Below are 25,207 nucleotides of genomic sequence, written 5' to 3' on the forward strand. Positions count from 1 at the left end.
GCTGGAGGGGGACGGGGGGTCCCGGGGTGCGGGGGGTCCCGGGGTGCGGGGGTCCCGGGTTCCGGGGGGTCCCGGGGGTCGGGGGGTCCCGGGGTGCGGGGGGTCCCGGGGTTTAGGGAGGTCCCGGGGTGCGGGGCCGGGTCACCCCGCGAGGGGAGGGGACTCTGGGGACAGGGTGGCACCGCGGGGAGGGGGCGGCGGGGGCGCGGCTGGCCGTGGGCCGGGGGTCTCCCGCCGGAGCTCGCCAGGATTGTGCTGGGTCAGGACCTCCCGCGGACCCGATGCTTTGTGCTTGGGCTGGCGGCTCCGGCTGCGGCACCGGCACGGGGGGCTGGGGGGGACACGGGGGGGCCCGCGGCGCTAAAGTGGGGCTGGGGGCTCGGGGGTGGGGGGGCCATGGCACCACGATGGGGTTGGGGGCAAAGGGAGGAGTCACGGTGCCGGGCTGGGGGTGGCAGATGGGGCTGGGGGATTTGATGGCACCAGGATGGGGCTGGGGGACAGCGGGCAGGGGGACACGGGCACCGCGCGGGGGCTGCCCCCGCCCCGGGGCTCTGCCCGCAGGAGCAGAGCGCTATGGCGTGGGGACGGGGGCGCGTGGCACTGTCCCCAAGGGTGACACTGCCACCCCCGCGTGGCACCGTCCTTCCCTCCCACGAGGACCGACGGCGGCCGGGCCCGGTGGCCCCGGTTGTGCTGTGAGTGCGGGGGGGGCGCTCCGGGTGTCCCGGCGGAGAGTCCCCGGTGCTGCCCTGCCCAGGGCGGTGGCCGCGTGTCCCTCGGCTCGGCCCCGTCCTCACCCTGTCCCCGCACAGTCACAGTGATGGCACACGGAGCACGAGGGACGGTCCCGCCGCGATGCCACTGCCACGTCCAGCCGTGGGGGGGAGGAGGGGAGGGGGACATCGGGAGGTGGAGGGGGGGCGAGGGGCCAGTCCGGGGCTCTACATGATGCTGCACTTCCCCTTGATTTTGTCTGTCCTCTTCTGCTTGCTGGAGCGCTTCCCGTCGATGGTGAGGCTGACGTTCCTCCTCTTCTCCAGGTTCAGCAGCTCCTGGAAGAGCTCCTTGACGTTGTAGTTCATCTTGGCCGAGGTCTCCATGAAGGCGCATTTCCACTCCTTGGCCACGGCCTCCCCCTCCCTGCTCTCCACCTCGCGCTGCGTCTCGTCGCACTTGTTGCCCACCAGCATGATGGGGATGCTCTCCACGCTGCCCTTGATCTGCACGATCTGCTGGTAGATCGGCTTCAGCTCCTCCAGCGACTGCTTGCTGGTGACCGAGAAGACCAGGATGAAGGCATGGCCCTTGGAGATGGACAGGCGCTGCATGGCCGGGAACTGGTGGCTGCCGGTGGTGTCGGTGATCTGCAGCGTGCACACGCTCTTGTCGCAGCTGATCACCTGCCGGTAGGTGTCCTCGATGGTGGGGATGTAGGTGTCGCGGAAGGTCCCCTTGACGAAGCGCAGCACCAGCGAGCTCTTGCCCACGCCGCCGGCCCCGAACACAACCACCCGGTAGTCGTTGCTCTGCTCCGGCATCTTGCCCCGCGGTGGCTGTGGGGGGCACAGGGAGGGGTCACCCCCCCAGTCCGGCCCTGCTGGGCTCGCTGCCCTTGGGACGCCCTTGCCGGCCGGTCCCGGGTGCGGCCGCCTTGGTTATTTTTACCGGCCGCCCGCTGTGGCCATATGGCCGAGCGTGGCCACCGGCACCGCAGCTGCTGCCGAGGCTGCTGGGGGGGGCTGGCTGGGCCGGGACCCCCCGAGCCTGCTGGGGAGTGGGAGCAGCTCTGCAGGGCAGTGGCTGACCCGGAGAGGACATGGTGGCACCTGGAGCGCCCAGCTGGGCTCTCTGGACAGGTACAGAGGTGCCTTCCACACACAGGCCATGCTGCTGGTGTGCTGTCACCTCTGTCACTCCTGTCACTCCCTGTGCCACCCCTCTGCTCTGCTCCCACCCCAGGGATGCTTTGGGAAGAGCAGGAAAGGAGTGTGGCACAGCCATGGGTGTGTGCAGTGGGTCAGGGACCCCCTCTGGCCACCCTCAATTTGCCAAACCTTGGTGCCCACCCACAGGGGACACCTGGACCCGGGCAAGGTCCCCAGTGCCCCCCTGAGTGTGAAATGTGGGGGCACAAAGAGCTGGGCCCTGCTCCAGTTCCCCCAGTGCAGCACAGGGGTGGCAGCACCAGCTCTGTCCCAAGAGGGTCCCCAAGGTGTGTGGGACCCTCCCACGGCCTTGGGGATATTAAACCCACCACAGGACAGGTTTCTGAGGGTCTCCAGTCATAGGATGAGTGGGAAGGAGGGGAGTGGGAAGGGGGTCTGAGTATGGCTAAGGACTGTCCACAGTCAGCTCCACTCCTGCCACCCCAGCTCAGGGATGGGGACAGCAAAGTGCCCCAGACAGCCCCGTGCTGGTGGCTGCCCTGGGCATGGCAACTCCTGCTGGTGGGAACCAGCCCCTTCCCACCCCGGGCACTGGGGGATCTGGACCCCACAAAACAACCCCAAACCCCCAGCATGTCCCCAAACACCAGAGCCAGGTGAGGAGCTGGAGGAGCCCATCCCCACCCATCCCATGGTGGGCTCCCTGGATCCCCCCGTGCCGGGAGCATCACCAGCACCCAGGGGCTGGAGCAGGGGCTGGGGCTGAGCTGGCAATGGTCCCACCTGTCCCATCCCACCTGTCCCATCCCACGTGTCCCACCTGTCCCATCCCACTTGTTCCACCTGCCCGTCCCACCTGTCAGAAGTGCCCCCGGCCTCACAGTCCTGCCATGGGGCGCTGAGGTGGGGGGCTGGGCTGGACAGACCCTCACGGGACCTGGGGGGCTCTTTGGGGTGACCCCACTGCCTGTGGCCAGCAGCACCCCGATCCCAACAGTCCCTGGTGCCCGAGGGTCCGGAGCACGGCCCCCCCTCAGCTGGTGGGCAGGGACCACCCGCGCCTGATCCTGCCGGGGGGCTCTGCACCCCCAGAACCCCCCAGGATCACCCAGCACCCTCCCAGTCGGGCCCCAGCACCGGGGGTGACGCTGGTGGGAACCTGGGGGTCAGGATGGAGGGCAGGGCAGGGAGGATGGAGCGGCAGGGAAGGGCGGGATGGAGGGATGAAGGAGCAGGAGAAGGGGCTGAAGGGGCAGCAGGAGAAGGTCGGAGGGGCAGAGGAAGAGCAAGGTGGACGAACATCGCGCTCAGGGGAAGAGCAGAACAGGGATGGAGAGGCAGGATGGAGATGGAGGAGCAGGAGAAGGGGCGGGAGGGACGAGCATCCCGCTCAGGATGGAGACGGGGAGGCGGCAGAAGGGCAGGGGCAGATGGCGGGGCAGGCTGGCGGGTCCCCCCGCGCCGCTCCCCGCCCGTCCCGCAGCATCCCCCGCTCCCCGCCGCGCCGGCCGCGCTCCCCCGGCCCCCGCCGCGCCGGTCGCATTGCGGTGCCCGCCGCCTCACCGTGTCCTGCCCGGGATCCGCCCTTGGCTGCGGGCGGCGCGGCGGCCTCAGCGCATGGCCCGGCCCGGGGCGGCCCCGGCGCGGCGGCTCCGCTCCGCCCGGCGCGGCTCGGCTCGGCTCGGTGCGGCGGGGCTGCGGCCGGCTCGGCTCGGCTCGGCTCGGCTCGGCTCGGCTCGGCGCGGTGCGGCCGCCGCAGAGCCGATCCCGCCCCGCCGCCGGCCCCGCCCGCCGCACCCGCCCCGCCCGGGGCCCCGGACCCCCGGGCCCGGCCCCGAACGGCTCCGGGACGGGCACACACGGACAGGGATGGGGACACACGGACAGGGACGGGGACACACGAACGGGGACGGGGACACACGGACAGGGATGCACGGACAGGGACGGGGACACACGGACAGGGATGGGGATCCATGGGATGGACACACGGACAGGGATGGGGATCCATGGGATGGATACACGGACAGGGATGGGGACACAAGGACAGGGATGGGGACACGGGGACACATGGACATATGGACAGGGATGCACGGACAGGGATGGGGATCCATGGGATGGACACACGGACAGGGATGGGGATCCATGGGATGGACACACGGACAGGGATGGGGACACGGGGACACATGGACATATGGACAGGGATGCACGGACAGGGATGGGGTTCCATGGGATGGAAACACAGGGACGGGGACAGACAGACAGACAGACAGATAGGAATGAGATGGGGACACACAGAGAAGAGACACAAACAGGGCCACATGAATAGGGACAGGGACACATGGAGAGAGATGGGGACACATGGGGGTGAGGGTGGACAGCCAGGCAGGGAGACACGGGATGGGGACACATGGACAGGGACACCTGGGGATGAGGACACACGGACAGGAACCCCACACGGAGACGTGCACAGGTGGGAACATGAATCCACATGAGGAGGGACAGCCCAGGGACTCGAGGATGGGGACAGAACCCCACAGGTGGTGACAGGGGACACAGGGACAGGACAGATGGATGCCAAGGTCCCAGCCAGGCAGGGCACGGCTGGCAGAGGGTGCCGTGAGCCCCTGTGGCAGTTGGGGGTGGCTTTGGGGACACAGAGGCCATGGTGCCACCCCAGCACAGGACCAGGAGCTTGTGCACACCACAGGGCCTTTGTCACCAACTGGTGTCACCTGCTCATGGCAGAGCCCCACACCCCCCCTGAGGGGACACACTGGGGGTCCTGGACACTCAGGTGCTGAGTGGGACCAGACGAGCCCCAGGGTGACCAAACCCAGCTCTGTGTCCCCGCTGGCCCTGGGGGCTGGAGGTGACCGGTGCCACCGGGGGTCTGCCAGTCCCTGTCACCGCCAGGGTCTGCTCCTGCCTCCCCCCCCCCCCACTCCTGAGCGGCAGCAATTAAAATCCGCAGCCTCTATTAATAGCAGCCGGCGGGCACCGGGCCACGGCGGCACCCACGCGCTGGCACCGCGTCCCCACGGGAACGGGGAGGGGGCACGGGGACCCCGGCCCGGCCCTCCCGCTGAGGTGACAAGGCCCGGGGGGGGGCGGTGGCAGCCTCAGCCCCCCCTCCCGCGGCGCTCAGAGCCGGATCCTCCTCGTTAAAGGCAATGAATGAGTTCGCCTCGATGCTTTTCCTGCGGCTCCTCCTCGTTCCATTGAGCCGCGGCTCCCCGCCGGGCCTGACGCAACGGGGCGGCCGCTCACGCTGGGCTGAATCACGGCGCTGCCGGGCGGGGGGCGCTGGGGGGTCCTGGGCCCCCTCCCCCGGGCTCAGCGGGGCTCTGGGGGGGTTTGGTGGCCACGAGGGGCTCAGCCCACGCCGGCACCGGGCACGTGCGGCCGCCGCGTGAGCCGGACGTGGAGCAGCCGTGGGGGACATCAAAGAAAAGCGAGTGACGGCGAGGGGAGAAGGGCAGGGAATTTATTGGGAGCAGCAGGGCCTCCTCCTCCTCCTCTCTGGAGGATGAGCCCCCCCCCAGGATGGCAGGATGAGGATGAACCCCCCCAGGATGGCAGGATGAGGATGGGGGAGCTCAGCACCCTCTGGCACTTCACAGCCCCCCAATCCCAAACTGCAGCGGGAGGAGGGTGTGAAATGGAGGTGACAGCCCCAACAAGTGTCACCTGTCCCCCCTGATCCCCCCCCAGGGAAGTGAAACAGCCCCGAGGTTTTATCACACCCAGGCAAATCACCAAATCACGTTCTCCTCATCCTGCTGCTTTGTGTCATGCCAGGCCCAAAATAACCTCCCTCCACCGCCCCCCCCTTTCCACTCCAGGTTTTCAAAGGAAGATTAATTGACTCGGGGATGTTGCAGCAATTAAACTAACGAGCCCCAGGATCTGTCAGATGATGCTCAGCTGCCTCCATATGCTGCAGCTGGGCCACCACCGAGGCTCTCAGCCTCCTTCCCGCTGCCGGCACTGCGCCATCCTTATAATTCCATCAGCGCTTCCAGGAGCCGGCGGAAGCTGCTGCTGCTGCAGTGAAGGCTCTGGGTAATTAAAATGCAGCCCCTGCCTGAGCCAGGCTGTGTTTCACTGCTAGGGAGGGAGCACATTCCCAGCTCCAGCCTCTGATCCCAGCTCCTCTGCCCTCGAGGGTAAATCCAGCGGGATCAGCTCCCCGGGGTTCTGCAGCTCGTGTCTCTCAGTGGCACCTCCGTTCTCCCCCCACAGGGGAGGTGATTCCATTCCTCTGGAAACCTGGAAAAGCCTTGGAGCAGCTCCTGATGGCAGCTGCTCAGCCTCTCTGGTTGCAGAGCACTGAAAACACAAGAGTTTGTCCCAAAATGTCAGTGCTGGGAATTGTTATTGCAAGTTCGTGGATCCCAGGTTCTGGATAAGGTGAGGATCTGCTCCATCCCTGGAAGAGTCCAAGGCCAGGCTGGACAAGGCTTGAAGTAACCTGGGATAGTGGAAGGTGTCCCTGCCATGGCACTGGATGGGTTTTAAGGTGCTCCCCAAGCCAAACCATCCTGGGATTCATCCTGTGGTTTTCAGAGGTTTTCCTTAGGGAATGCTCAGCCTGTGGATACGGTGCTGAGAAGGAAGCAGGGCAGAGGGGCCTGGCCTCATCTTCTCCATGAATCCCTGGGAAAGCTGAGCTCCCTGAGCCCCAGGTGGGGCACTGGAAGCTGTGCAGAGGCAGCAGGTCCTGGAAGCCCCACAGGGATGTTATTTTTGGCAGCTCTTACAACCAGGTTTTGCTCTGAACTAAGCCAGGGAAAGCAGCTTAGTGCAGGCTGGCAATCCCTGCTCCCACCTGCTCTGCCTCCATTCCTGTTTGCTCCTCACCTCCTCAGAGCCTCCAGAGCAGGCTCCCAGCCTGAGGGGAAGGAGGCAGAGCTCCTCGAGGAGCTCTTGGAAGCAGATTTTACCCGGATCCTTAATGTTTGTGCCCGCTAATCCCTGCGGCCCTCGGGCAGGGCCGATCCCCGGGGATATTCCTCACTCTGAGCACACGGGAACAGATTCTGCTCCTCCTGCTCCAACTCATCATGGAAACACCTCCCGGGCTGGGCTGTCCCAGCGGTGAAAGGGGCGGCTCCTCCCGCTGCCGGGTGGGAGGGGAGAGCTGAAGTTTTGCTCCCTCACCACGGGATGAGCACCAGCCCGGCCAGCGCGGAGTAGCCCAGCACCAAGCACAGCACCTTGAGCAGCCGGTGGCTCTTGTCCTCCAGCTCCTTGGCCAGCACCTCGAAGAAGATGATGAAGAGGAATGTCCCTCCGGCCACGCCCTGCAGCAGCAGGGAGGCGACGCTGCCCGCGGCGCTGCCGCTGCTCTCGATGCCCATCCCGATGCCGATTCCCAGCGGGATCATCAAGCACACGGCCACCGCCAGCTTGGCCGCGTCCCTGAGCGGCAGCGAAGCTTTGGCCATGCTGATCCCCAAAGCCACGGCCACCAGCGTCTCGTGCACGGCCACTCCCAGGAACAGACTGACCACTCTGCTGCCGTCCTCCTGCAAGCCCAGCGCCAGCCCCTCGAAGATGGAGTGCGTGCAGAGGGCGAACAGCAGCCCCAGCAGGCGCCGGGGGCCGCAGTGGGACAGCTCGGGCAGCGCCAGGCTGTGCGGGTGGGGGCCGGGCTCCCAGTGCAGGGCGCGGCCCCGCGGCGAGGCCATGAAGGGACTCTCGTACTCCGAGTCGCTGCCCCCGTCCGAGCCCGCGTTGAAGGTCTCCAGGTCGATGAAGGAGGGTTTCTCCTTCTGCAAGCTCAGCAAGAGCTGGTCCACGAAGACGGACAGGAAGAAACCGACCATCATGATGGTCTCGGCCACTGGGTAGTCCGTGGTGATGTTGTTCTGCCTGAGGATCTCGTCCAGCTGGAAGGGAGCAAAGGAATCAGCCCTTGATTCTGTGGAGCGAGACATTCCCACATTCCAACAGTGAATCCTTTCCTTAATCCCCTTCCCACAGATCTTCAGTGAATCCATCCCTTTATCCTTTTGGAGGGATCAATTCCCACAGTGAATCCATCCCTTTATCCCTCTGAAAGGAACCATTCCCACAGTGAATATACCCCTTTATCCCCCTGAAGGGATCTATTATTCCCATTTCCCACATTCCCACAAATCCACAGTGAATCCATCCTTTTATCCCCCTGAAAGGAACCATTCCCACGGTGAATCTACCCTTTTATCCCCCAGAAAGGATCTATTATTCCCATACTCCCACAGATCCACAGTGAATCCACCCTTTTATCCCCCTGAAGGGATCCACTCCCACATTCCCACATTGAATCCATCCCTTTATCTCTTTCCCACATTCCCACATTGAATCCACCCTTTATCCCCCTGAAGGGATCCATTCCCACATTCCCACATTGAATCCATCTCTTGATCCCTTTCCCACATTGAATCCATCCCTTTATCCCCCTGAAGGGATCCACTCCCACATTCCCACAGTAAATCCATCCCTTTATCCCTTTCCCACATTCCCACAATGAATCCATCTCTTGATCCCTTTCCCACATTGAATCCATCCCTTTATCCCCCTGAAGGGATCCACTCCCACATTCCCACAATGAATCCATCTCTTGATCCCTTTCCCACATTGAATCCATCCCTTTATCCCCCTGAAGGGATCCATTCCCACATGGACACTCCATCAATGCTGTCACACCCTTGGCCTTTGCCAGGAAATCTCTGCCTGGCTGTTTGATCCTCACAGCCCACACCTCCTCAGTATCCCCAAAACCTCCCCCTTTTCCATGGAGAGCAGCAGGAGGTTGCACAGCTGCCCTCCCTGAGCCAGCAGTGATGTGTGAGGCAGGTGTGTTGGGCTAATGTGACCAGAAATGTGGATTCTGTCACATCTCTTGAAGGTGGGGCAGTGCCCCTGATCTCCTGGCACATATTCTCTGCTCATGGGCCACCTTTAAACCAGCTGGGCAATCATCTTTATCTTTCCCATGACCCACCCTTCATCCAGGAGGTATCACCTGTTAATGGCCCATTGTTAAAAACTGGGTGTGGCAGATTCTTATCACTGTGGGAGATATCTCCTGTTAATGGGCCATTGTTTTAAACTGGGTGTGGCAGTGTCCCTGATCTCCTGGCACACATTCTCTGCTAATGGGCCATCTTTAAACCAGCTGGGCAATCATCTTTATCTTCCCACAGCCCATCCTCCCTCCAGGAGATATCTCCTGTTCATGGCCAGTGAGTCCCAGTGCATGGCTGATAAAATTCCATCATCCCACTGGGAGATGCTCCTGCCAGGGCAGGAGCCAAGCCTTTCCTACACAGATAAAAACTGAGATTTTGAACAGCAAATTATCTGTCTTTCCACTGGATTCCAGAGGAAAGCCAGACCCTTCCACATCATCCCTGGACCTTCAGAGGAAACTGCACCTTCTCCAGGAGCACTGCTCCAGCTGAGCCACATCTGCCCCTGCAGGAGGATGCAGCACCATGGAATGGGACTGTGCCACCACCCTGACTGACTGAGGGTGTCAGCTTGGATTCTGACTCTGGCAGGGTTTGGGATTGTTCTTTGTGATGCTGCATTTCCATTTTAATTTTCCTAGTACTGTTATTCCTATTCCCACATCTTTTCCTGACAGCCCCTTAATTTCAAAATCACAATCATTTGGACGGGGGGAGGGCGAGTTTACACTCTCCATTCCAAAGAGATGATTTTATTGGCAGCCACCTGTCCTCCAAACCAAGACAGCAAGACCCAGCTGGGCTCTGTCCCCCCAGCAGCACTCACCTTGCCCCTGACAGCAGGCAGCAGGGCATTGAAGCAGGTGGCCAGGAAGACACCAGCCCCAAAGGAGTTCCAGAGTGCCAGCGCCCTGCGGGAGCGCTGAGCCCGCTCGGGCTCGGCCTCCAGCAGCCTGACAGGCAGCAGGGCCCCTGCCAGCACCAGCACACACACAGCCAGCAGGCACAGCACCTTGGCCACCACCATCCTCATCCTGGCCACTGCTCCCAGGGATGCTCAGGAGGGGCTCAGAGTGGAGGCATCAGCCTGGGAAGGGAGTGGAGCTGCCTGCGGGTGGGAATGGTGTAAAGGTTGTTGCTTAATGAGACATAGGAAAGTTTAAATTGTATTCAAAAGGAGTTTTAAAGTGTTGGAGTTGTGGTCATATCTAACTATCCTTCCCTGGAGGTCTTTGAGGCCAGGCTGGACTCCCAAAACCTGTCCTTGGACACTTCCAGCCACTGGAAAATCCTTGCCAGGGCCTCTCCACCCCCCCAGGGAGGAGTTCCTTCCCAAAATCCCATTTATTCCTCTCCCAAAGTCTCATCTACCCCTTTCTTAAAATCCCATCTCTCCCCTTTCCAAATCCCATCTATTCCCAAAATCCCATCTCTCCCTTCTCAAAATCCCATCTAACCCCTTCCCAAAATCCCACCTCTCCCTTCCCAAAATCCCATTTATTCCTCTCCCAAAGTCTCATCTACTCCTTTCTCAAAATCCCATCTCTCCCCTTTCCAAATACTATCTGTTCCCAAAATCCCATCTCTCCCTTCCCAAAATCCCATTTATTCCTCTCCCAAAGTCTCATCTACCCCTTTCTCAAAATCCCCTCTCCCCCCTTCCCAAATCCCACCTCTCCTCTTCCTAAATCCCATCTGTTCCCTTCCCAAACCCCAGCCCTGTTGCCCTGGTGTCTCCTGCCACCCCAGGCCCTGGGCCAAGTCCCTCTCTAAGGGACAAGCAGAGGAATTCAGAACCCAGCAGGTGACACTGACTCACCCAGGTTTGGCCAAGCCCAAAATCTGAGCCCTGTCACTCCCCACCCCTGTGCCAGGGCAGAGAGAAGGGATCAAATCCTCCTTTCCCAGAGCTCACACCTCTGCAACACACCTGGCTCACCCCAGAAACCTTGAACTTCCCTTTTTTTCCCATTTTTAACCCAATCCAAAGCCTCCAGCTCCCGAGCTCAGGTGGAGCAGCCACATCCAGCTGAGAGGGGCTGGAGCAGCCCAGAGGGAAAGGAAGCCCCAGGACCAGCTGCTTCTCCTCACCTGCTCCTCCTGCTCACCTGGGCTGTGCCCCCAGCCCCAAAACTGCTGCTGCAAGGGGTTAACTCAGCTCCTGCTCCAATTAGTGGCTCATAATGAAGCATCCAAGCGATGAAAACTATTACATAAAGGGCTCTGTGGGAGGAAAAACAATAGGTTCCTCATCCTGAGGCTCTAAATCCCAGGTTTCTGTTAAAAACTGGCCCTGCCAAGCCTTTGAGACTGTCCCATCACTTTGAAAAAGGAGATAATGGGGAAGGGGCTCCTCCAAAGAGAGCAGAGATGAGGGGAGGGGGCTCTGGGTTGAGAAGCTCAAATGGGGAGAGATCAGCTGGGGAGACCCTCAGAGGGGGTTGGGGTCTGCCCTGAGCCCTCCAAGGTGGGGAGGGGGCGCAGGTTCAGCCCCTCACAAGCAAATGGAGCTTAGCCCGAGCCCCTCATGGCGAGGAGGGGCCCGGCCTGAGACCCTCAGGATGGGGAAGGGGCTCAACCCGAGCCCCTCATGGCGAGGAGGGTCCCAGCCCCAGCCCGAGCCCCTCATGGCGAGGAGGAGCTTGACGCCCCCCATCCCCTCACACCCCAATCCCAACCCCTCAATCCAACGCTGGGGCCCAGCCCCGCTGTCCCCCCGCAGCCCCGGCTCCCCCAGCCCCGCTGCGACCCCCGGGTCCCCCCGCCATCCCTCACGACCCCCCGTTACCGCGGTAACCGCGCCCCCCCCTCACTCACGGCCGGTCCCGCTCGGTCCCGGCCCGGCCGCCCCGCGCGCGCCCGCCCACGGCGCCCTCCCATTGGCTGAGGCGGGAAAGCTGATTTCTGATTGGCAGCCGGAGCTGTCAATCAAGGCGCCCACGCCTAGCTCGGGTGAGGCGGCGATTGAGGTCCGCGGGAAACGCGTTCCGCAGCGCTGGGTTCCGGGGCAGCGCCGGGTCACCGGGAAAAACCGGGAACGGGGAAAAAAAAACCGGGAACGGGGAAAAACCGGGATGGGGGAAAACCGGGAATGGGGAAAAACAACAACCGGGAATGGGACAGCACCAGCCACACCCGCACCCCTGCTCCTGCCGCTCTGTGATCAAACTGCACCGATGCAGCTGCGGGATGCTGCAGGGAGAGCTGAGATTGACCTGAAAATTCCATAAAATTCCATAAAATTCCGTAAAACTCCATAAAATTCCCTTTTTTTTCTCGCTGTCAGTTCCCAGTAGAGCCGGGAATTTTTGGCAAAGTCCAAAAGGAGTTTGGCAGTTCAGTTGCAGCCAAATCCTCTGGAATTCAGGAGCAGCTCCAGGCAGGGCAGGAGAAATTCAGTGGAAAAACCTCACCTGGAATTCAGGGTTGGGAAAAATCCAACCCAAAGAGGTGGAAAAATCAAAAATAAAATCAGTGGGGAAAAAAGAGGAGGGTGAAGGGAAGGAAACAGCACAAAATGAGCTGAAAAAAGCAGGAAAATGGTTCTGTGGTTTCCTTATTTTTGGATAATTCTGGAATATTTTCTTTTCCAGCCTCAAATTCCTTTGGTGAAGCTACAAAAAAGCAGCTGGAGAGAAATGAAAGGGGGGAAGGAGAAATGAGGGATAAAATAGAAATATAAAAAATATTTCTTGTTTTTTGTGCTGTTGGAATATGTAGGAAAATTGCTGCTGGGAATGACAAAAAAATGGGGGGGGATGGGGGAAAATTGGGAAAAAATGGGGGGAAAATTGGGAAAAAATGGGGAATAATGGGAATAAAAGGAAAAACAGGGAAAAAACAGAGGAAAAACAGGAGGAAAAGGGGAAAAAAAAAGGAAAAACAAAAGGGGAAAAAGGGGAAAAAAGGGGGGGAAATGGGGAAAAAAGGAAACAAATGGGTGGGAAAATGGGGGGAAAAAAAGGGGAAAAATGGGGTGAAAATGGGGAATAATGGGGAAAAAGAAGGGAAAAAAGGGAAGAAAAAAGGGGGAAAAAGGAAAAAAAAAAGGGGGAAAAAAGGGGGGAAAAGGGGGAAAATGGGTGAAAAAAAAGGGAAACAAATGGGGGGAAAAAAGGGAAAAAATAGGGAAAAAAAGGGAAAAAATAGGGGGAAAAATAAGGGGAAAAAAGGGGGGAAACATAGGGGAAAACCAGAGCCCTGAGTCCATGGAAAATTCTGGAAAATCACCTGAGCACAAGGGGATAACAACCAAAGTGTCCAAATGGTTTTATTCCTCATGAGTGACACAAACCACATGAATTCCACGGAGCCCCAACCAAAAAAAAAAAAAAAAAAAAAAAAAAAAAATCACTTTTTTCCATGATTTTTTCCATCTCCCCAACTTTCCAGAGGGGGCTCCTCCTCCCCTAGGAGCCAAAAAAAAAAAAAAAAATCAGATTGAAATCCATTTTGGATTTTAAAAAATATCCCTCTGGTGGGATTTGAGGTGGCTCCCTGCTCAAATCCCAGATTTTTGGATCCAAATTTGGATCCAAAAAGGGAATTTTTGGATTCCCTATGTCCCCATCCCAGCCAGGTCGATCACATGCAATTAAAAGAAATCAAAATAATTCAGAAAAAACTCCTTTAAACACACTAAAAACATCTTCACTCCCTCCCTGCCCACGTTCCATGGGAGAAATTCCCATTTTTTCCAGAGTTGTCACACACTCAAATGGGATTTTTTTCCAGGATTTTTTGGGATGGAAAAAAAAAAAAAAAAAAAAGCCCCAAACACCTGGGGGAGGTTCAGTCCTGACTTCCCCCTGTGGATTCTGGAGAGGGGAGCAGCAAAATTCCCAAAAAATCCCAGATTTGAAGCAAAATCCTCATTCCCAGAAGGTGGAAAATCCCAGGAATTCCAGGCTGGGGATGAGCAGGAAATCAAACACTTCTTGGAAGTGGCTCCCAAAGGGGAAAAAAATGAAGAATTTGCTTGGAAATCCTCCTCCAAAAAAAAAGAAAAATTAAAAATAAAAGTCCCCAGGCAGCAAATCCTGCAGGAATTTGGGAATTTCCCAGTGGAATTCTCCCAGTCCAGTTGGGAAATTGAGAATTTGGTGCTGCCAGGAGGAAAAAAAAAAATAAAAAAAAAACCTGGAAAAGGGGAAAAAACGGGAGGAAAAATGGGAATTGTGGGGGACATGCAGGGCATGGAAAATTTGGGGGATTTTTCTGGTTTTTCTCCGTTCTGGGTTTGGGATTTTCCCCCTCTTGGACACTCCCAAGGGCAGAAATGGCAACACGGGCACGGCTCCAGCTGGGAAAGAAATCCTGGAATTGCCAAAGCTGCAGAGAGAGGAAAAACAGGGAATTCAGTGGGGGAAAAATGGGAATTTCAAGGTTTTATTTGGTGTATTTTTATTTATTTTATTTTATTTCAATCGAATTTTTTTTAAATTTTGTTTTGATTTTTTTTAACCTCTATTTTTGTTTCGTGTCAATTTTTTAAATTTATTTTTTTCTAACTTTCATTTTTTTCTTTCAATCTAATATCTTTTAAATTGATTTTTATTTATATATTTTTTAATTTGATAATTAAAATTACTATTTATTTTAAATTTATTTCTTTTTTAATTTAAATTATTGTTTAATTTAAATTGATTTTATTTTTAATTTTTGTATTTAATTTTTATTTTAAAATTTATTTCAATGCCAGTTTATTTCTATGTTATTTTCATTATTGTATTTTATTCCAATCCAATTTATTTTAAGTTGAATTCATTTTCACTTATTTCACTTCAATTTTTAAATTTCATTTAATTTTGAACATATTTTTATGTCATTTTGTTTCGATTTTAATTTATTTTTCTTTTGCTTTCATGATTTTAAATTTAAACAAAAACAATAATTGAAATTTCTTTTGGTATTTTAAAGTTACTTTAATTTTATTTCAATTATTTCCATTTCAATTAAATAATTAATTCCGCCTGTTCCCAATAGGAATTTTGGTTGTTCCCAGCGGGAATTCTGCCTGTTCCCAAAGGAATTCCGCCTGTTCCCCAATGCGAATTCCACCTGTTCCCATCAGGGATTCCGCCTGTTCCCATCAGGGATTCCGCCTGTTCCCATCAGGGATTCCGCCTGTTCCCAGCGCCTGTTCCCAGCGGGAATTCCGCCTGTTCCCAGCAGGAATTCCGCCTGTTCCCCAATGGGAATTCCGCCTGTTCCCCAGCGGGGATTCCGCCTGTTCCCCAGCGGGGATTCCGCCTGTTCCCCAATGGGAATTCCGCCTGTTCCCCAATGGGAATTCCGCCTGTTCCCCAATGGGAATTCCGCCTGTTCCCCAATGGGAATTCCGCCTGTTCCCCAATGGGAATTCCGCCTGTTCCCAATGGCATTCTGCCTGTTCCCAATGGGAATTCTGCCTGTTCCCAGCGCCTGTTCCCAGCAGGAATTCCGTCTGTTCCCAATGGGAATTCCGCCTGTTCCCCAATGAGAATTCCACCTGTTCCCATCAGGGATTCCGCCTGTTCCCAATGGAATCCGCCTGTTCCCAATGGGAATTCCGCCTGTTCCCAAAGGCAATTCCGCCTGTTCCCATCAGGGATTCCGCCTGTTCCCAATGGGAATTCCGCCTGTTCCCAGCGGGAATTCCGCCTGTTCCCATCAGGAATTCCGCCTGTTCCCAGCAGGAATTCCGCCTGTTCCCACCTCACTCCTGCTGCTCCTCGTTGCTGGCGCTCGGGGTCCGGCTGCGGATTTGGCTGCGGAGCTGCTCGATGAGCTCGGGGTTCTGCTGCTGCATCTGCTGAGCAAACTGCTGACCCCTGGGACACAGGGACACAGGGACATCAGGACAGAGGGACAAGAGGGGACATCAGGGACAGCGGGGACAGCGGGGACAGAGGGGACAGAGGGGACAGAGGGACATCAGGGACAGCAGGGACATCAGGGACAGAGGGGACAGAGGGACAGCAGGGACAGAGGGACAGCAGGGACAGCAGGGACAGCAGGGACAGCGGGGACAGCGGGGACAGTAGGGACAGCAGGGACAGCAGGGACAGCAGGGACAAGAGGGGACATCAGGGACAGAGGGACAGAGGGGACAAGAGGGGACATCAGGGACAGAGGGACAAGAGGGGACAGAGGGGACAGAGGGGACAACAGGAAAAGCAGGGTCCCCAGGACTGTCTCCACAATGTCCCCAGGATTATCCCCCAAAATTGTCCCCAGGCCTCTCCCCAGGATGTCCCCAGACCCCTCCCCTGGTTGTCCCCACACTGTCCCCAGGATTGTCCCCACAATGTCCCCACACTGTCCCCACCCTGTCCCCCCACTCACGCCTGGATCAGGCTGGCCAGGTCGTTGGTGGAGGGGCTGCTCCCGGTGGCTCCCATGGCATTGTGACCTCCTGAGATCATCCCAGACATTCTGCCAGGGGAAAAAAATCCCAGAAAAATCCCTAAAACGCCTGGGAATGGGAGCAACCTCCCATCTCCAGAATTCCCTGCCCCAGCTCTTCCTGGATCAGTCATAATAAGTAATTAAGCTGAAGAATAAATAGCAATAATTATAATAATGTCAGTATTCCCAGATTCCTGGATTTATGGGATCACAGCCCTGCTCGTTCCCTGCAGGATGACAGGATTCCCTCCAGGGCTGAATCCAGGTGGGAATTGAGGGTGTCATCCCAAAATCTGAGGATTTGGGGGCTCCAGAGGGTCCCTCCCTCCTCCCATGCTCTGCAGGGATGCTCAGGAATGGATTTATTAATTTATCCATTTTCTTAAAGTACTGCTGCTCCTCACAACAACCCAGAAATGGGAATATTCCCATTTTAGCCAAGCTGGGAAATCCTGAAATCCCATAAAACTGCAGCAGAGCCAATCCCAGGGCAGTGATCCATCCCATCCCACCTCCCTCTGGAATAATTTTATCCAAATCCCTCTCCCAGGGAACTGGGCCAGTTCTGAGCCCCTCTCCACATTCCTGACCCAAATTCCCTCCTGCTCCCAACCAGGGAAAGTCAAACCCCACAAATTCCAAGAGAGAATCAGGAAAAGCAGGATCTGACTCACAGCTGCTGTACTTGGGGGTTGTTCATGAGGTTTGAGGCCTGTAAAAAAATAAAAATCAAAATATAAAACAACACTTTTCAATAAAATAATAAAACAAAAAGAATAATAACTTAATAAAAACCAACACTTTTGTTTGAACTGTTTAATCCTTAAAGAGTGCCTCATATAATAATCCTCAATAATAATTATGGGAAAAAACTGGGAGAGACTACATCCCAAGGAATTCCAGTTGGGAATTCCCAAAGAAATTCCATGTGAGGAATTCCATAAAAATTCCATGCCAAGGAATCTCAACTGGAAAAAAAAATCTCAGAGAGGCTCCACCCCAAAGAATTCCATGTGGGACACACCAAAGCCCCTGAAGAGGATCCATCCCAATGAATTTCAGCTGAGAAAAGCTTCCAGAGAGAATCAATCCCAAGGAATTCCAACTGGGAAAAGCTCCCAGAGAGAATCCATCCCAAGAAATTCCAACTGGGAAAAGCTCCTAGAGAGAATCCATCCCAAGGAATTCCAATTAGGAAAAGCTCCCAGAGAGGCTCCATCCCAAGGAATTCCAACTGGGAAAAGCTCCTGGAGAGAATCCATCCCAAGGAATTCCAACTGGGAAAAGCTCCCAGAGAGAATCCATCCCAAGGAATTCCAATTAGGAAAAGCTCCCAGAGAGAATCCATCCCAAGGAATGCCAGCTGGGAAAAGCTCCCAGAGAGAATCCATCCCAAGGAATTCCAGCTGGCAAAAGCTCCCAGAGAGGCTCCATCCCAAGGAATTCCATGTGGGGAGACAATGAAGCTCCTGGAAAGACTCCATCCCAAAGAATCCCAAGGAATTCCATGTGAGGAGAGCTCCCAGGGAGAATCCATCCCAAGGAATTCCAACTGGGAAAAGCTCCCAGAGAGAATCCATCCCAAGGAATTCCAATTAGGAAAAGCTCCCAGAGAGGCTCCATCCCAAGGAATCCCATCTGGGAAAAGCCCCCAGGGAATCCAGCCCAGGGTGAGGAGTCACCATGCTCATGAATCCGGGGTTGTTCAGCAATCCTGCCAGGTCGAACCCGCCGGGGCCGCCAGTCTGCAAGAGAAAACAGAGCTGGGTCAGCCCAAAATCCCACCAGGAATGCCCTGGGATAAGGGATCCATGCCCTAAATCCCACCAGGAATGCCCTGGGATAATGGATCCAATCCCAAAATCCCATCAGGAATGCCCTGGGATAAGGGATCCATGCCCTAAATCCCACCAGGAATGCCCTGGGATAAGGGATCCATGCCCTAAATCCCACCAGGAATGCCCTGGGATAAGGGATCCATGCCCTAAATCCCACCAGGAATGCCCTGGGATAAGGGATCCATGCCCTAAATCCCACCAGGAGTGCCCTGGGATAATGGGATCAATTCCCAAAATCCCACCAGGAATGCCTGGGGATAATGGGATCCATTCCCAAAATCCCATCAGGAGTGTTTTGGAGTAATGGGATCCATTCCCAAAATCCCACCAGGAGTGTTTTGGAATAATGGGATCCATTCCCAAAATCCCACCAGGAGTGTTTTGGAGTAATGGGATCCATTCCCAAAATCCCACCAGGAGTGTTTTGGAGTAATAGGATCCATTCCCAAAATCCCATCAGGAGTGTTTTGGGATAATGGGATCCATTCCCAAAATCCCATCCCTCACTCCCAGAGCCAGGCAATCCCACCAGGAATGTTTTGGGATGAAGGGATCCATTCCCACCATCCCAGGCTGCTCCAACCTTTCCTTGGACATTTCAGGGATCCAGGAGCAGCCACAGCTCCTCTGGAATTCCATCCCATTCCCTCAGCTCCCTCCCAGCCAATAATTCTTCCCAAAATCCCACCCAAATTCCCCTTTTCCCAGTTTAAATCCATTCCCTGCATCCTGAAATTCCATTTTTTATCCCAAATTCCTCTCCAGCTCTCCTGCAGCCCCTTCAGGCTCTGATGTTTCCCTGGAATTTCTCTTTTCCAGCCTGGCCTTGAATCCTCAAATCCAATAATTCTTCCCAAAATCCCACCCAAATTCCCCTTTTCCCAGTTTAAATCCATTCCCTGCATCCTGAAATTCCATCCCTCATCCCAAATCTCTTCACCCTCTGCAAGTCCCTGGAGTTTCTCTTCCCCAGCCTGGACATCCCAGGGATCCAATTTTTCTGGGAATTCCATCCCATCCCCTCATTGCCAAGAATTCCTTTCCCATTTTCCCTTCCCCTTGTCCTGTCTCCCCAAATCTCTTTTTTTTTTTTTTGTGGCTCCCTGCAGGTCCTGGCAGGATCCCAAATCCAAATTTTAATCCTTGACAAAACCCTCTGGAAAATCCCAAAAATTATCCATGAGGATATTCCTGCCTGGAACAGCCAAACCTTCAGGTTTCTTCTGGAAAAAAACAACTTTTGTGTCTAAAAAAAAACACCTAAAACCACTTTTGGTGCTGTTAAAAGTACACAGGGAATTTAAAAAAAAAAAAAAAAAGCTGAATTTTGGAAAAATTTAATCCCAAAAATAGAATTTCCCCTGTGGATTTCACAGCAGGATCCTTCACCATCTCCACCCCAAATTTTACATTAAAAATTTGCTTTTTTTAACACCCACCTGCTGCTTTTAGAATGAAAAACAAAACAATTTAAATCCAAATAAACTCCCAAACTTACTGGACTGGGAGTCTCCTTCATTTTCTGTTCTGCTATTTTGAGGTTGGATTTGTAGGTTTCATTGTCAGGATCCAATTCCAGAGCTTTTTTGTAATAAACAACAGCTTCTGTGTGTTTGTTTAGGCTGGAAAGGGCCAAGCTGGGAGAGAAAATAAAAATTATTGGCACTGAGGATTTTTTTTTTTGTTATTTTTTTAACCCATTTGTCCCCACCAACTTGTTAAAAATGGAAAAATATGAAATTTTTTCCACCTTAAAAAGATGCTACAGCAGGGATTTTTCAGAGATTCAAGATTCCAACAGGAAAGAAAATAAAAATTAAAGTTACAGACAGATTTTTTTTTGGCTATTTTTTAAACCCATTTGTCCCTACCAACTTGCTAAAAATGGAAAAATATTAAATTTTCTCCACTCTAAAAACCTGAAACTGTGAAAATTTTCAGGGATTCAAGATTCCACCAAGAAAGAAAATAAAATTCAAAGTAACACAGGAATTTTTCTGTCACTTTTATCCAATTGTTGTCCTCACCAGCTTCCTAAAAATTGAAAAATATTAAATTTTCTCCACTCTAAAAACCTGAAACTGTGAGAATTTTTTTTCATGGTGGAACAGAGTGATCAAATTTTTGTTGTGGGATTCAGAATTCCATCAGGAAAGAAAATAAAAATGAAAGTCACTGAGGGATTTCTGTCACTTGTCTTATGCAAATTTTGTCCCCATGAATTTCTTAAAAATTGAAAAATATTAAAATTTCTCCTCCCTAAAAACCCTGAATTTTTTGATGGTGCAGCAGAGCCATCAAACCCTTATTGTGGGATGTTCAGGGACCCAAAATTTCATCAAGAAGTAAAATAAAATCAAAGTTCCTGATGGTTTTTTAATCACTGTTTTACCCAACTGCTGCCCCACTAAACTGCAAAAAATTTAAAATTATTAAATTTTCTCCACTCTAAAAACCTGAATTTTTTGATGGTGCAGCAGAGCCATCAAACCCTTATTGTGATGTGTTCAGGGACCCAAAATTCCAGTAGGAAAAAAAATAAATTCAAAGTCCTTGAGGGTTTTTTATCACTGTTTTTACCCAACTGCTGTCCCACTAATTTGCGAAAAATTGAAAATTATTAAATTTTCTCCACCCAAAAAAAAAAGAACTTTTTGATGGTGCAACAGAGCCATCAAACCCTTATTCTGGTATGTTCAGAGACCCAAAATTTCATCAAGAAGTAAAATAAAATCAAAGCTCCTGATGGTTTTTTAATCACTGTTTTACCCAACTGCTGCCCCACTAAATTGCGAAAAATTGAAAATTATTAATTTTTCTCCACTCTAAAAAACCTGAATTTTTTGATGGTGCAACAGAGCCATCAAACCCTTATTCTGGTGTGTTCAGAGACCCAAAATTTCATCAAGAAGTAAAATAAAATCAAAGTTCCTGATGGTTTTTTAATTACTGTTTTACCCAACTGCTGCAGCAATAATTTGCAAAAAATTTAAAATTATTAAATTTTCTCCACTCTAAAAACCTGAATTTTTTGATGGTGCAACAGAGCCATCAAACCCTTATTCTGGGCTGTTCAGGGACCCAAAATTCCAGTAGGAAAAAAAAATAAATTCAAAGTCCTTGAGGGTTTTTTATCACTGTTTTTATCCAACTGCTGCCCCACTAATTTGCAAAAAATTGAAAATTATTAATTTTTCTCCACCCAAAAAAAAAAGAACTTTTTGATGGTGCAACAGAGCCATCAAACCCTTATTGTGGGATGTTCAGGGAGCTAAAATTTCATCAGAAAAGAAAATAGAATCAAAGTTCCTGATGGTTTTTTATCATCGTTTTTAGCCAACTGCTGCTCCAATAAATTGCGAAAAATTGAAAATTATTAATTTTTCTCCACTTTAAAAAACCTGAATTTTTTGATGGTGCAGCAGAGCCATCAAACCCTTATTGTGGGATGTTCAGGGACCCAAAATTCCATCAGGAAATAAAATAAAACCAAAGTCCCTGAGAGTTTTTTATCATCGTTTTTAGCCAACTGCTGCCCCACTAAATTGCGAAAAATTGAAAATTATTAATTTTTCTCCACTCTAAAAAACCTGAATTTTTTGATGGTGCAGCAGAGCCATCAAACCCTTATTGTGGGATGTTCAGGGAGCCAAAATTTCATCAGAAAAGAAAATAGAATCCAAGTTCCTGATGGTTTTTTATCACTGTTTTTATCCAACTGCTGCCCCACTAATTTGCAAAAAATTGAAAATTATTGATTTTTCTCCACCCAAAAAAAAAGAACTTTTTGATGGTGCAACAGAGCCATCAAACCCTTATTCTGGAATGTTCAGGGAGCCAAAATTCCATCAGGAAATAAAATAAAACCAAAGTCCCTGAGAGTTTTTTATCATCGTTTTTAGCTAACTGCTGCCCCACTAAATTGCGAAAAATTGAAAATTATTAATTTTTCTCCACTCTAAAAAACCTGAATTTTTTGATGGTGCAGCAGAGCCATCAAACCCTTATTGTGGGATGTTCAGGGACCCAAAATTTCATCAGAAAAGAAAATAGAATCAAAGTTCCTGATGGTTTTTTATCATCGTTTTTAGCCAACTGCTGCTCCAATAAATTGCGAAAAATTGAAAATTATTAATTTTTCTCCACTCTAAAAAACCTGAATTTTTTGATGGTGCAGCAGAGCCATCAAACCCTTATTGTGGGATGTTCAGGGAGCCAAAATCCCAGGGATCTGGGCTCTGCCTCACCCCATCCTGCCATAGGCTTTGCTGTAGCCGGGGTCGATGCCGATGGCGCGCTCGCAGTCCCGCACGGCTCCTGCGTAGTTGCCCAGTTTGCTGTAGGCAGCAGCTCTGGAAAAATGGGACAAGAGGGAAGCAGAGAATGCTGAAGAGCTGGAACATCCCCAGGGAAGTCAAGCCTGGACCCTCCAGGCTGAGCCCAGCTTGGGTTTGAGCTGGGTTGGAGTTAAACCCAACCCCAGCTCTGTATAGATCCAGGTTCTCATTTCTGCTGGTGACGTTCCCAGGATTAAAATTCCTCCCATTTCCCTCATCCCTCAACGTTCCCCAAAGAGGAAAAACTTGAAAGTTTTTACTTTTTAAGTTTAAAGGGTTTTTTAAAATTTTTTAAACTATTTTTAAAAGTTTTTTCTTTACAGTTTTTTTAAAAGTTTTTTGTTTCGTTTCAAGTTTTTCGTTTTCAAGTTTTTCGTTTTCCAGTTTTTCGTTTTCCAGTTTGCTTCTAAATTTTTTTTTTTTTAAAGTGAAAAATAATAAAAAAATATTGACTAATGAGTGGTGCAAAACCCTGACACCATACCTGTTGCAGAAATAAACAGCATTGGCTGGGTTTAACTCAATGGCTTTTCCATAAAAAGACACTGCAGCCTCAAAGTTTTCTGCCTTCATTTGGTCATTTCCTTTGGGAAAGGATGGTGAGAAAAAAAGGGGGAAAAAAAATGAGATAAATTAAAGTAAAGGTTTGGATCCATGGGAGTAGCAAAGGGTTTGTCAGTGTGAAATTCCTGCATCCCAAAAATTTGGATTAAAATCCCACTGATCCAGCAAAACCTCCCCACACCCCTGCAGAGCAAGAAGCAGAAATAGAAATATTCCCATTTTTCCCCCTATTCCAAGCATTCCCCAGGCATCAGGGAATTAAGATCCCCTCCCAATTAACACCAAATTTCATTATCCAGCAGCTCCAGGGTTTGGTACCTTCAGTTTTGAGTCTTTCAGCTTCAGCCACATCATCTTCTGAAGGGGTGACAGGCTCTGAGTTTGTTCTGGAATGTTCCAGCTCCTTCCAAGGAGAGGGAGAAGCTGAGATGAGAATCCCAAAACTTTTCCCCCCTCCCTCTCACACAGCTCAGAGAGGAGCAGCATCCTCCTGGAAAACCCAGCAGAGCTCAGGGAAAAGGGAATATTTGAATATTTCAGAGCACTCACCTTCCCTGCCACAGCTTCAAATATTTCAGGAAGGGTTTGGGACACAGCCAGCCCTTGGTCTTCCATGGAGACCCCAAATGCTGTTTCCAGGCACTGGATGGCCACTGGAAAAGGAGAGTCAGGTCATTAATTAATAGATATTTATATATTTATTATATTCATGCCTCTCCCTCATCTCTCTCTCAAGAAAAAAAAAAATCAGGGAAAAAACCCCAATATTTTCCCCCACAACAAATGGGATTTTTTGGGTTGTATGCTTAGATTTTGTCAAAATTCAGAGGCAGGGAAAGTTTCCCTCTGGATGGAGCCAATCCCAGGGATTCCTGAGGGTTGGGAATGAATCAGGCTGGGGGTGCAGCAGAATTCCCACAGCTGGGAATGTGGGAATGACCCAGAATTGTCTCCAAGGAAAGATCCAAACATTCCCCTGGCTCTGGGAACCCTGATCCATCTCCTCCTTCCTCTGCAGGGAAAAGAGAATTTCCTAGAGCTCTCCTGCCACATTTCACATCCCAAAATATCCCAAATATTCCCAGCAGCCATCCCCCTTAGGAATGATCCTCCCATCCCACAAGGGTCAAACCCAGAAATCAAAGACAATTCCTTTTAAAATCCAAAATGTTCTTTTTAAAATCCAAAAAGCTCCTTTTAAAATCCAAAAAGCTCCTTTTAAAATCCAAAAAGCTCCTTTTAAAATCCATCCTGCTCTCCTTGCCCTTTGGAAAAACAGCGAGGAGAGATTTTTGGGGAGTAGGAAAGGAAAAAAAAACAAGCCCAAAGATTCCCTGGAGTCTGGGAATTCCACAGAACCCTCCTGGCTCTGCCTCCTTTGCTTTTCATCTTAGAGGATGAAGACTCTAATTCTCCAAGGAGGGATCAGGGAGGTTTTGGAGCCCAGCTAAGCTGCTCTGGGAAAAAAAAAAAAAAATCACAAACCAATCTAAGCCAACAACACCCATGAGTAACTCCCAAAAGGAAAAATCCACCTCAAAGAAAACCCAAATTTTCCCCAAATTTTGCCCTGATGCTGCCACCCACCTTCCAAACTCTCCTGAGCATCTGGGGACATGGTCCCACTCTGGAGCTGGGTGTGCAGGAACTGGATGATGGAATAGGCCAAACGTTTCTGGTCTGCCATGCTGGGACTGAGGTGCCAGGGGTGGGCTGGGCTGCTCCCAAAATCACCCTGGGGAGAGAAAACGGGGTAAAAACACCCTGGGGAGAGAAAATGGGGATTCAGGGGGTAAAAACATCCTGGGGAGAGAAAATGGGGGTTCAGAGAGAAAAGGGGTTCCAAAAAACACCCTGGGGAGAGAAAACGGGGTAAAAACACCTTGGGGAGAGAAAATGGGGGTAAAAACACCTTGGGGAGAGAAAATGGGGGTTCAGGGGGTAATGGGGTTAAAAAAACATCCTGGGGAGAGAAAACAGGGGTAAAAATATCCTGGGGAGAGAAAATGGGATTCAGGGGGTAAAAATATCCTGGGGAGAGAAAACGGGGGTAAAAACACCCTGGGGAGAGAAACTGGGGTAAAAACACCCTGGGGAGAGAAACTGGGGGTAAAAACATCCTGGGGAGAGAAAATGGGATTCAGGGGGTAAAAATATCCTGGGGAGAGAAAATGGGGGTAAAAACATCCTGGGGAGAGAAAATGGGAGTTCAGAGAGAAAAGGGGTCCCAAAAA

At 52.1% G+C, this 25,207-nt stretch overlaps 3 protein-coding genes across 3 annotated transcripts; all 3 read right to left on the reverse strand.

The window, feature by feature from the left end:
* Positions 1 to 482: 482 nt before the first annotated feature.
* On the reverse strand, positions 483 to 1,551 carry DIRAS1 (DIRAS family GTPase 1). The gene has a single exon (XM_079328482.1). It carries the CDS (start codon positions 1,539 to 1,541, stop codon positions 945 to 947), a length of 597 nt encoding a protein of 198 aa, XP_079184608.1. The 5' UTR covers positions 1,542 to 1,551; the 3' UTR covers positions 483 to 944.
* A 5,262-nt stretch (positions 1,552 to 6,813) lies between these two features.
* On the reverse strand, positions 6,814 to 11,068 carry SLC39A3 (solute carrier family 39 member 3). The gene is made up of 3 exons (XM_079328474.1): positions 10,937 to 11,068; positions 9,672 to 9,953; positions 6,814 to 7,780 (listed from the first exon to the last, which is right to left on the reverse strand). Exons 2-3 carry the CDS (start codon positions 9,876 to 9,878, stop codon positions 7,046 to 7,048), a joined length of 942 nt encoding a protein of 313 aa, XP_079184600.1. The 5' UTR covers positions 9,879 to 9,953; positions 10,937 to 11,068; the 3' UTR covers positions 6,814 to 7,045.
* A 2,538-nt stretch (positions 11,069 to 13,606) lies between these two features.
* On the reverse strand, positions 13,607 to 24,676 carry SGTA (small glutamine rich tetratricopeptide repeat co-chaperone alpha). The gene is made up of 11 exons (XM_079328477.1): positions 24,561 to 24,676; positions 23,523 to 23,626; positions 23,292 to 23,376; positions 22,894 to 22,993; positions 22,320 to 22,424; positions 19,571 to 19,709; positions 17,917 to 17,979; positions 16,909 to 16,946; positions 16,172 to 16,261; positions 15,542 to 15,657; positions 13,607 to 14,176 (listed from the first exon to the last, which is right to left on the reverse strand). Exons 1-10 carry the CDS (start codon positions 24,658 to 24,660, stop codon positions 15,543 to 15,545), a joined length of 939 nt encoding a protein of 312 aa, XP_079184603.1. The 5' UTR covers positions 24,661 to 24,676; the 3' UTR covers positions 13,607 to 14,176; position 15,542.
* Between the last annotated feature and the right edge of the window lie 531 nt (positions 24,677 to 25,207).

Source organism: Erithacus rubecula (genome assembly GCF_903797595.1).
Source record: "Erithacus rubecula genome assembly, chromosome: 28".
Taxonomy (NCBI): domain Eukaryota; kingdom Metazoa; phylum Chordata; class Aves; order Passeriformes; family Muscicapidae; genus Erithacus; species Erithacus rubecula.

Excerpts from the sequence above, each read along its gene's own strand:
- SLC39A3 (XM_079328474.1), bottom strand. The coding sequence starts at position 9,878 with ATGAGGATGGTGGTGGCCAAGGTGCTGTGCCTGCTGGCTGTGTGTGTG. Across the intron at positions 7,781-9,671 it reads TGCCTGCTGTCAGGGGCAAG|CTGGACGAGATCCTCAGGCA; the intron begins GTGAGTGCTGCT and ends GCTCCCTTCCAG.
- SGTA (XM_079328477.1), bottom strand. The coding sequence starts at position 24,660 with ATGGCAGACCAGAAACGTTTGGCCTATTCCATCATCCAGTTCCTGCAC. Across the intron at positions 23,627-24,560 it reads TGCTCAGGAGAGTTTGGAAG|TGGCCATCCAGTGCCTGGAA; the intron begins GTGGGTGGCAGC and ends CTCCTTTTCCAG. Across the intron at positions 22,994-23,291 it reads TGAAAGACTCAAAACTGAAG|GAAATGACCAAATGAAGGCA; the intron begins GTACCAAACCCT and ends CCTTTCCCAAAG.
- DIRAS1 (XM_079328482.1), bottom strand. The coding sequence starts at position 1,541 with ATGCCGGAGCAGAGCAACGACTACCGGGTGGTTGTGTTCGGGGCCGGC.